This window comes from Chaetura pelagica, unplaced genomic scaffold, assembly GCF_000747805.2.
Source record: "Chaetura pelagica isolate M959 unplaced genomic scaffold, ChaPel_1.0 scaffold1926, whole genome shotgun sequence".
Taxonomy (NCBI): Eukaryota; Metazoa; Chordata; class Aves; order Apodiformes; family Apodidae; genus Chaetura; species Chaetura pelagica.
Genome location: NW_009953691.1, coordinates 6,597 through 17,655, shown reverse-complemented (window position 1 = coordinate 17,655; position 11,059 = coordinate 6,597). Strand labels below are relative to the sequence as shown.

The 11,059-nt window shown below is 55.4% G+C and overlaps 1 protein-coding gene across 1 annotated transcript in view; it reads right to left on the bottom strand.

The window, feature by feature from the left end:
* STARD3 (StAR-related lipid transfer (START) domain containing 3) overlaps nucleotides 1-10,637 on the bottom strand; it is a gene marked incomplete at its 3' end in the record, with an annotated part of 13,949 nt that extends 3,312 nt beyond the window's left edge. Inside the window, exons 1-12 of the mRNA XM_010000328.1 lie at nucleotides 10,434-10,637; nucleotides 7,270-7,347; nucleotides 7,008-7,085; nucleotides 6,864-6,917; nucleotides 6,661-6,778; nucleotides 5,483-5,581; nucleotides 4,843-4,898; nucleotides 4,286-4,378; nucleotides 2,942-3,004; nucleotides 1,893-1,988; nucleotides 1,384-1,463; nucleotides 874-978 (exon numbers count right to left, since the gene is read on the bottom strand). Coding sequence (XP_009998630.1) covers nucleotides 874-978; nucleotides 1,384-1,463; nucleotides 1,893-1,988; nucleotides 2,942-3,004; nucleotides 4,286-4,378; nucleotides 4,843-4,898; nucleotides 5,483-5,581; nucleotides 6,661-6,778; nucleotides 6,864-6,917; nucleotides 7,008-7,085; nucleotides 7,270-7,347; nucleotides 10,434-10,637 — 1,124 coding nt within the window. The remainder of the gene's footprint in view (nucleotides 1-873; nucleotides 979-1,383; nucleotides 1,464-1,892; nucleotides 1,989-2,941; nucleotides 3,005-4,285; nucleotides 4,379-4,842; nucleotides 4,899-5,482; nucleotides 5,582-6,660; nucleotides 6,779-6,863; nucleotides 6,918-7,007; nucleotides 7,086-7,269; nucleotides 7,348-10,433) is intronic.
* Between the last annotated feature and the right edge of the window lie 422 nt (nucleotides 10,638-11,059).

Here is an 11,059-nt window from a genome sequence, read left to right as displayed (position 1 = left end):
TACAGGCTCGGCAAGGGGAGCTTTGTCCCTACCCCCCAAATCCTTCCTCACACCACCTGATCCGTCTCAGAGAGGAGAGCTGTGCTCACATGCAGATTTCCCTTCCCTGTTCAGGAACACACTATTTTTTGCTGCATACATTTGTTGAAAGATTTTTCTAGGCCCTGAAGTCCCCAGCTTTTAAATAGACTGAGGCAGCTATAATGTCTCCGAGTTAAAATGTCAATTACTTTAACCAGATTATTAGGAAAAACAAAGTCAGTGCATGAAGTGGCACAGCTGGGCCCCAGGCACTGGAGCAGACAGTAACAAGGAGTCCTTGTTTGTGGAGACTAACCCCACTGAGATCCATCACGAAGCCATCTATCCCTTTGGAAGGGGGGAGGCCAAACCCTGCTGACACTTTGGGAGCCAGTCCATCCTGACGCAGCTCGTTTCACCCACGGGACCATCCCTCAATGTCCTCAGCCTTTAAAGTCAGTAAGTGAGCAGCTTACGAGAAGCAAAAGGCATCTGAGAGGCTCCAAGTGAGCCCCAGTCAGCTGTTTACTGCCCCTCAGAGATGGCAGCTGGCCCTGTTTGGGAATTAACTGGGACGTAAACAGGATGCAGATTGAGTTGGGGTTTGTGCTGTGACTGGTCGACACCTCCACTCCCCTGAGCTGGGAAACGCCCGAGTGACACTGAACAGCACGGAGAGTTTCCTTGACAAAGGCAGAAGAACAAGGGAAGCAAGGTTTAGTTCCACAAATAGATCAGCTTCCTGCAGTGGCTGCCAGGAAGGCAGCAGGGTTTTTATTTAAGTGGCTTTTTGCCCTCGGCTCCAGCAACGTGTGTCAGATACCAGCTAAAAAACCAGAACCTGCCTCTTACCTGACATACTTGGAGAGCGGAGGCTTCAGGCTGTGCGTGGTTGATATCCCTGAGGAGATGTACCTGTCCCTCCTCCTCTCGATCCGGCGCACGTTCACAAAATCCCTGAGCAAAGCAAGGGCAGGAACTGCTTTAACAGGGCTGGGAAGGAGCAGATCCTGCTCTAGGGGCTGCTGGGAAAGGCTGTGGCAGAGCTGTGTCAACACGGGGACAAAGTGCCGAGCGCTTCTCAGGGAGACCAACTGAGACAGATTTGGAGATCTGAGATGCCTGCCAGAAAAGTCTGGAGGAGAATCCAGGAGCTCCTTGCCTTGCGGAGTGTTGCTGCAGAGCCAGCCCTGCTGCACCCACCCTGGGAGCTGCTAGTGGGGGCAGAGCTTGGGGAGCAGAGCTGGGGGGGGGTCAGAGCTTGGGGAAGGGGGGGTCAGAGCTCTCCTGCTGCCCTCAGACTCCTGAGGTCTTTCAGGAGGGTGCTGAGGGGCTCAGGGCCAGACACTGGAATCAACTGACCTTGGGGACACCCCCCCCCCTGCAGCCCCAGCTGCCACATCATAGGACACGATGGTGTTGTCTTCAATCCGCTGCAAGATCTGGGGGTGGAAAGAAGAGAGATTTCCTCAGACTGTGCCCCCAGGTGGTGGGGACCCTCCCCTAAAACAGCACCAGGATTTGGAGGAACTGCAGTGTCTTTGGCAGCTGATCTGGGGCTGAGGGGGACGAGCCCTCAGGCAGCGTGTGCCCAGCTTTGTCTCCTTCCCTAGGACTGCCTTTTGGGGTGGGCAGGGGGCACAGACCTTGGCTCTGGATCCCACCAAGACCCAGCCACGGGCCCAGCCCAGGGGCTGCAGCTGGCGGCCGGGCGGGGAGCGCGGCTGAGCGGCGCGGATTTAACGCCTCGGTGCCTGGGATCCAGCTCAGCTCCACCAGGCCCTGGGCACGGCCACTCTTGGACTGGGAAGCTCCAACTCTCCGCTCCAAGGAGCTCCTGTGATTAAGCCATCTTTGTCCAGCACGCTCACCTGGCAAGCTGCCACCGTTCTGTTCCACAGGATCATCTTCTCAGGCTGCAGAATAACCTCCTGGTAAACCGTTTCAGCAGAGCACTGCAGGAAGGCCTGGGGACAGAGCCAGAGCACTCAGCCAGCCCCCTGCTCCCCTCTCCCAAGATTATTTTTAAGGAACGCAGGGCAGATGACATCAGGGATATCAGGGGAAGGGAGCCTGGCCTGGCTCACACACGTGCAAAGCAGAGGCTGTCACAGTGCTCTCGTTCCCAGGAGCCTGGGGGGCACATGGGGAGGCAGAGGACAGAGCAGAGCCCAGGTTTTGGCAGCTGCTGACCAGGTCTGGTGTCAGAGAGGGAAAATGTCTGTCTGTCTACAACATGGCAAGACAGATGGAGCTGGGGGCTGGCTCCAATCCCACCCTATCTCCCTCCACCCGCAGTCCTGCTGCAGGCCCATGGCTCCGGGAAGGTGCTGCACCCTTCCCTCCCCCACATCCCCACGGGGGGGGGGGGGAATCTTTGGAGGCAAAACAGTTAAACGCCTGGAACCATCCAGCTTTTCCTGGTGAACAGGGAGCTGCTCCATCGGAAGCTCTGCCAGCGAGGCAGCATATGCACTGGAACAAAGAGAAGCCACGGCAGCCCCGACGCTTCATTAACGTGTGGTTCCCAGCCAAGCCGCTCCGGCGCGGGGCCGGCAGCAGCAGACGCACGCTCAGCCCTGGTCTTGCTGGCAATTAGTTGCAATTAGCCTCCTTGGTCAGATTAGTCCTAGATGCTGGGGTTGGAAGCGAGTCTTTGCAATCACCTGCTCCCACTTCTACCAGCAGAGTTGGGGGCCCAGCGTGTTTGCTGGGGAGTTTGTCCGCCAGCCAAGGGGCTTTCCTGGAGAGATTCCCCAGAGCCTGCAGTGTAGTTCATCTGCCTCCAGCAAACCAGGGTGTTTGCAGCCTGACCTGTCCTGCCAGGGCCAGGAGAGAGGGTGAAAGCTGAGCCTGGCTCCCAGCAGAGCAGTCACCCTCTGCCACACGGGCTAAGGAAGTGATCCAGGGAAGTTCTTACCTTTAAAATAAAGGACTTGCCATGGAAAGGTATTTCAAAAGTGTAAACAACATCCCCAAAGTCCTGTGCAAGAAATAAGAAAGATTAGCAAGATAAATCCCTTCTCTCTGGGGTAAAGTCTGCATGCCTGGCCCATCGTGCTGAAGGTCCCTGTCCTGCCCTCCACTGTCGTCCCCCCAGCCAAGCAGGCACTGAACACACTTCAGATGCCCAAATTTCCATAAACAAAACAACATCCAGGGCAGCAGTGGTGATGAGACAGAAAAAGAACCCACCCCGTGCCAGCCTGCAAGCTCCACAACAAGGTCACATTCTCTTTGTAGAGAGAGCCACCAACACCAGGGCAGGGGCTGGTGGCCAACACTGCTGCTGGTACCTACATCTGAGGAGAGCCTCCCCAGAGGGGTTTAGGGATGGACAGATGATAACCTTTCATCATTAGCCCCGTGTTAAATCCTGATTAGTCTATTTAAATCCATCCCCCTTTGGATAAAGAAAACAATCTGCCCAGCTAGTTTGGCATCAGACAATGGATCACTTGACAGGGGAATTTTAAACACCAGATGAGACTGCAGTTTGCAGGACTCGCACCCCAACTGTGTTGTGAGCCCAAAAGCAGAAAGTGAGGCTGGTTTTAGGGGTACAGATGCTGCCCCTTCCTCTCCACCCTTCCAAGACGCTCTGGGGACCCCAGAAAACTCTACATGGCTCAGGGAATGAACCAGGGCAGTGGGAAACAGGCAGGGAAGGGCCAGTGCTGCCTGGAGCAAGAGCTGTGACTTGCAGAGCCCTTGGGCTGCAAAGCTGCAAGGCAGAGACATCCCAAATTTACACTCCAGCACACACAAGGTCCCTGTCCTGAGGAAGGGGGGACACAAATGGCCTTGGGGATGGGAGGAACAGTCTGTGCCCCCCTTTTCTACTCCCACATGGGCCAAAGCTGCCCAGACAGGCCTGGTCTCCCCTGCCCAAGGCACATTGCTGTGGATCAAGGGCTGAATCTGCATCAGTGGGACCCTCAGTGTGCCCCCCACTCCCCCTATGACCCCATATCCAAACAACCACCCAAGGTGAGCTGGCCACCCCCACCAATTGGGGGTGAGGGGGGAAAACGGGCTCCCTCCTGTCACACAGGAAGGCAATTAAACATCTAATTAAATAAGAGGGGATTTTACATTTAACTGAACTGGAAGAGATTCCTAATTCAATCAGGTAATTGTAACACTTGTTAATTTTTCATGTCACAAGGAGGTTTCAAAAGCCTTGTTTGTCCTCCTGGTTTTGCTAAACCACCCGTGTTCCCTGTGGCAGGGGGGCAGGTGGGGAGGGGGGCACAGTACTTACATTATTTTTCTCAAACTTCCAGTTCTCCTCCTGGGCGAGGATTTGGTCCACAACCTCCATGGCATCCCTGCCCTGCCGGACATACTCTCTCTCCTAGGAGAGAAGGGCTCCATGAGCTGGGTGGGAAAGGCCTGTTACCCACCTCCCAGGGCTGGCAGAGGGAAGAGGGGATATCTCCCATCACCACACCACAAAAATCTCTTAATTTGGGTCACAGGGGCCTCATTTTGGAGCTCAAAGTCACATTCCCCACCCTGGCTTGGATCCACACACCAGCTGCATCTACCAGCCCAGCTCCTGCCTTAAGGCAGGGGTTTCTAGCAGGCAAAGGGCTCCGAGATGCCTGGAGCTTCTTCCTGTGGAAGGGCCAGAACCAGGGCTGGACAGCAGCAGAACCACCTGGAAAAGGGCTGGGAACAGCCTGTGCCCAGCCAGGCCTGTGGGAGGTGAAGGACAAGCCATGGTTCAGCCAGGTGAGGTGATGCCCTTCCCAGGATGTGACCGTGTAACCAGGGATGGGAGAGGGAAGGGGACAGAGGGACATGCTGCCTGCTCACCTGAGCTGTCAAGGCCTTCCTCCCTGTGCCCTCCTCGTCCGACTCGTTGTCTGACCCTAGGGGGGGCCACAATTAACACACAGTTGATGAAGGCCCTGCTAGTACAACCTCCCTTGGACAGTATCTGATCCCAATGATCCCAGACTGGTTTGGGTTGGAAGGGAACTTAAAGATCATCCAGTTCCAACCTACCCAGAGCCACCTGATGGGAAGAGCTGTCAGAGGGGTGGTCCTGCCAGCCCAGGCCCCAGATGAGTGGGCAGGTTCTGCTGCCTGGGAGGCTGAGCAGGAGCTCATGTCACCTCCCGTTGCACAACTGACATCCCCTGGCTCCCAAGCAGCAGAGCTCTCTGGAGCTGGCACGTGGCAGTGTCACAGGGCAGTGACTTGCTGCCAGCTCCTCACCTGCTTGTGGCAACTCACCCCCATGCCCTCATACCAAGTTCTTCACCCACAGCTAAAAGCATTTAATCCCAAGACCACAAAAGGCTCTGGTTTCCCACAGGGCCCAGGCCAGAGACATGGGGCTGAGCTCTGCAAAGGGCACAGAGACAACGTGGGGAGGAGGTGATGATGGAGGTGAGGAGACCCAGGAGGAATGGAGGGGAAGGAGGTGGGGAAGGGAGGCAGCCCAGCTCACCTGCAAAGGACTCTGGTGGGGAGTAGAACTGCCCCTCGGAAAGGGCTCTGGGGTAGAGCAGGGGCCCACGAGCAGCTGCAGCCTGAGCTGCCAGGTACCCTGAGGAGCAAAGCACCAGGTCTGGCACACGGGGAGTCCAACACTGAGGGGTCCCAGGGTCCCCCAGCCCCTCCACCCCCAGCTCAACTGCCCTCCCAGCTGCTCTCTGGTCCAGACACAGCCAGTCTGCTGCACTGACACCAACCAGCCCACAAGCTTTTCAGCTCCTATTGCCTCATCTTTTGTTTGAGACATTTTATCTGCATGGAGATCAATGGGCTCTTTTGCCTGTCAAATCCAAAGGCGATTAAGCATCTAATTAAATAAGAGCTTCCCCTGGAAGCAATTTGGAACCTGAGCCTAATCCAATAGAGGCATTAAACACTTGATCATTTTTCATCTTAAAGCCTCCTTGCAAGACCCAAACATCCTCTGGTGTTTTCCAGCCAGTCACTGCATTTCTGATCGAGCCCTGCTTGACAAACACTCCTTCATTACGTGCCATTTCCCACCCCTTGTTTGTCAGCTAAGCCCAGGAGATCCACAAACTCCTTTTGCTGCTTTAGGAACAGGCACCCCGTGCCAGGCCAGGCTGAGCACCCGCTCCCTAGAAGGAGCCCTGGCAGGTTGAGATGCCCAGCACCACCGGGTGGTTTGCAAAGCATTAGGTCAGCCTCAATCTCCATGTAGTCTGACCACAGGCTGTAAAATTTCACACCCCATAACTCACACCACGCCCCTGTAACGTGTCTGTGACTGGAGCAATCCTCTCCCAAAGGTCTCCAGTCCAGATCCAAAGACAAATACCCAGGGACAGAGAGTCCAAGAACCTGGCATTTGTCCCACTATTTCAAAACATTTTCCCTGCTGTGGAGGTGAGCTCTGTTTCCAACATGCCTGGCTTCAGGATCCAGGCACTGGGGAATCTGGCACGTTTTTTTCTCCGCTCTATTAAAACATGCTTTTTATAGTCTGGTATATACCATAACAGAATTAAGTCAGGCACTTGCAGTCACAGCCAGCCTGGAGATCACTTCTCCATGAATGTCATCTCTGTCAAGGTACTGCCAAAGCAGCAGAAACCCCAGCCCTGGTAGTTTCATCTACCAGCTCCTACCAGAGAGGAGCAAAATACTCACATCGTTCCTCTTCTGCTTCCTGAGATAGGACCTTGAAATCCAGGAACCAAGTCTCTAGCCAAGCAATGACAAAGGAGACGATGGGAAGTAAATAGCCAAAAGCCCCTTTGGTCAGAAGCTGCGTGGAAGAAAACAGGGAGTTCACAGGGGTGGGAAACCAGCAGCATCCCAAAGGAACCCCCCGTGAGCCCAAGGAAACCAACCTCAGAGAGGATGACCTTGACAATCAGGAAGGCACTGGATACCAGTGTAGTGACCTGAAAAATGAATGTATGTATCTCAGGATCCCTGCAAACCCCGGGTGGAGGGAGGGAGGTGAGAGCAGGAAACAGGAATGGCCTCCTTACCGCGATGACCCACCAGTGGCGCAGCCGGACCAGGGCGTAGGCCAGGAGCAGCACCGCGAAGCGGAAGAAAGCCAAGACCTTGGAAAGCAAGAGGCCATGGACACCAGTCACTGCCTGTGCCCCTCTGCCAGGTGCTGGGGTCGAGGCTGTGACAAGTGGGCTGCAACTGGCCCAAACTTGCTGAGCCAGGCGAGGGGCAAAGCCGTGGGGAGACCCCAGTGCCAGAGCTGCTCCCTCACCTGCCGCGCTCTGGGATACTCACAAATATATCAAAGAAGGAGCTCTTGAAATGGTAGCAGATGATTTCACTCTCCAGGTTCTTCTGAATGCCCTCCTTGGTCTGCAGGGGAGGCAGGAAGGCAGAAAGCCATTGAGTGCACTGATAAGAAACTAATGGCAGAGAGAGCCCAGCCAGGCACTGACCGGGGTTATCGCTGGGGCAGGGGACGCATCAGGAATACAAATGCCACGGGCTGCTCTGCCAGCACAGGCCCACGGGAGGGAGAAATGGCCCATTTCACCCTCGGTTCCACACCGAGGAGCAGGAGCTGGGCAGGCAAAGCTGGAGCAGCACGTGGGTACATTAAACATTCCTACGTGGGAGGTTTCTAGCACCGAGCGCTCAGCACAACCAGCACCACCGATCACAGCACTCCCAGCCCAAAGCCCCTGGTCAGACAACACCTCCCACTCGTGGCCACCAGTTCCCTGGGTGGCTTTGGGTGACAAGACTGCAGCTGTGCAGGATGAGAGTGGGGGGAAAAAAAGTTTAAAACCCCAGGGAACAGCTTCCCTAGCACCTTCAGAATGAAGTGCCTCCTGCAGCTGGATAATCAAAACATCTCTCAGTGCTCACTCAGCAACCTGGTGGAATTTTAAGGATCCCCTCTCCCTTCTTCCAAGCCAGCTGGCTCCCCATGGCTGAGCTGCCCTCCAGGAAATCTGACAGGGGAAGTCAAGCAGCAGTTTCAAATGGGCTGGCAACGGGGAAGAGGGAGGAGAGGAACACGAGGGACAGGAACAGTGCACAGGGATTTGAGAGAGGCAAAATCACATTCTGGGATATTGTGCAGGGGTGTGGAAAACGCTCACAGAAGAGCTCTCTTGCCTCACCCCGAGACAATCTGGGGTCTGACAGCCTTGGTACTTTTGTCACCATAAATCCTGTTCTCGGAAGCCTGGAATGAATGTTTATGAGGAAGTGGATGGCTCAGGTAACTGGAACAAATGCTTCACCTTTAGGCTATTGGTTTGAGTGCAGCCCAGCTGGCCAGCACGCTGCTCCAGCCTGACAGCTGTTCGATGAGCTGTGAGAAACAAGTTGGTGGATCTCAGGCCAGTTCTTGGCAGCCTGGTGTCCTGGTTCCCTCTCGTCAGACAGTCCAAGGACAGAAGAGGCAGCCACTGGGAAACAGTCCCTCTAGGTCAGGGCTGGTGCTTCATATTCAGAGGAAGGGGGAGGAGGGCAGAGCAGCTCTGCACCATCGCTCGATCGGATCTGCAGCTACGGGACTCGTACCAGCTGAGCTGCCACCAAAACCCTCCTCCCCATCCCACAACTCCCTCAAGACACCCTGCAGGAGACACAGGGAAGGCTATGGCTTGTGATTTTGGAGAAGAAGAACCCATTGGAGGCACCTCCCTGTCCCCAGGAGCAGCAAGCTGGCAGAGCTACAGTTTGAGGCAACAGACATTTAACCAGGGCCAATTTGCTCTGCTTATCTTTGCAGCAAAGGAAACGGTTTGATAAAAAAAGCATTAGTCATGATAGAAAATCGTTGCTCTTCATAACTAGGCAAATAAGCTGTCCTAATAGCTTTAAATATGCAGCATCTCAGCTCAGGGCCCAAATATCAGCAGTTAGTCACTCATTAATGGCTACCTGCAAGACCTACGCTCGCAGTCACCCTGGTGACCGTGCTGGCAGATTGTCTCCCGGGGGCTGAATATTTTGATTTGCAGACAGCTCCTCTCCAGAGAGCCCAGAGAACAGGAGCAGGAGGCCAGGGTCCAAGCCAGGTGCCCAGGACACCATCAGCATCCCTGGAATGCTGGCCCAGAGATGCTTTTTCCTAGCTGGGGGGAGGTGAGGGGGTCTCTTCAGGCTCTCTGTGGCCGGGCAGGGAGAGCAGGGAGCTGCTGGCTGTGACAATCTGTTAAGTGCAGACACTCAGGAGATAAACAGGGCAGAGATAAGAGCTGCTAAGTGAGCACAGGATCCAGTGCTGATAAACAAAGGCCAGACACAGCAGGACCAGGCTCTATCTGCTCATCTCTGCTCAGGTTGTTCCAGGGAGGACACGTAGTGCCAGGAACCCAGCACAGCTGAAACCAGTCCAGACCAGTTCAGGAAAAATACAAACAAAATTCAGCCCAGGGAGTAACTTTGACCCGGTGGGATTGAGGTCAATACACTGGATTTCCCCCTGGTGGCTGCAGCAGCTGACCCAACCCCTCCTGCTCCCCTTCCTTATCCCCTGCAGCACCTCCCACTTCCAGAGGCCGAGGCTGGCCACAGTCTGCTGGGAACAAAGCTCCCAGCTGCTGGGAACAAAGCTCCCAGCTCCTTTATCTCTGCCCAGCAGCTTGGGGGGCTGGGGGTGAGAGTCAAAGAGAGATGGGGGTTGGAAGGGATCGCTGAAGATCATCTAGTTCAACCCCCTGCTAGAGCAGGGTCACCTACAGCTGATCCCACAGGAACGTGTCCAGGGGGGTTTGGGATGTCTCCAGGGATGGAGACTCCAAAACCTCTCTGGGCAGCCTGTCCCAGGGCTCTGCCAACCTGACAGTGAAGAACTTTTTCATCATGTTCAGCTTGAACCTCCTGTGCTCCAGCTTGTGCCCACTGCCACATGTCCTGTCACTGGACACTGCTGAAAATAGTCTGGTCCCACCCTCCTGACAGATACTGATCAGCACTTAGGAGATGCCTCCTCAGCCTCCTCCTCCACAGGCTGACCAGCCCCAGCTCTCCCAGCCCTTCCTCATGGGGCAGATGCTCCATCCCCCTTATCATGTGTGGTGAGAGGAGGGTCTGCACGTTCCCCCTGCTCCATGGATGTTGGGAGAAGGGCTCAGCAGCTGCTCAGCCAAGGCAGCCAGAGGCTCCACCTAAGGCCAAGGGAGCAGGAGGGAGACCTGGCCAACTGCAGGACCTGTGATTCCACAGGCCCCAGATCTCATTACAGGACAGCACAGGAGGATGTTAATGACCCTGGAGAGCCACAACAGAGCCTGGCTGCAGGAAACGAGCTGGGCTGGAGTTTGTACTGACTGTGCAGGAGCTTCAGCCAGTGCCAATCCAGAGAGCACTGGGAAGAGCAAACAAAGCCTTGGCTCAAGGCTTGGGACACGGAGCAATTAATGCAGAGGGAACTCAATTAAAACAAGGACCAAGACTGCACGGGTTGGCTCCCCCCAGCTTACGTTCAACTCGATGATCCACAACAAGGAGATGAAGAGCAGGTCGAAGGTGACGAAGAGGCAGAAGGTTCTCCTCACATCTGAGATGGCTTTCCTCTTCTCCGGGGAGAAGTAGCAGTATGGGGAGAAGCCCTGGCTCTGGGACAGGGAGGTGCTGATGGAGGCAATGGCTGGGAGGCTTCGTTCCAGCTCCGTTGGTTTGCTCATCCTTGGCCCAAGCCTCCTGGGGCCTACGTCAGTCGGGGCAACATCTGCCAAGCAGGGCTTCACCTACAGAGAGACACAAAGGGGACTTTCAGGTCTCCAGATTTCCCTTTTTTTCCTCCCTTCTTCCCAAATCAGATCTTGTCTGGTTTACAGTTCCTGAGGGAAAAGGATAATTCTGGCTGTTGTGCTGGCAAAGAGCCTCCCCCTCTGAAGCAAAGACACCCTGGGCTGCTCCTCCCGGCACCCACATTAAGCACAGACACAGACCTTCCCTCCTCAGATCACCACAGGAAAGGAGGAACTGGCTGGGAATAGCTTGGGAGGGTCCTCCGAGCCACCAGTGAGTGTCACCAGGAGCCAGAGGCAGCTGCCCAGAACGTGCTGGCAGCACAGGCAGCCAGGCTGGGGCTGCCGCCACGGGC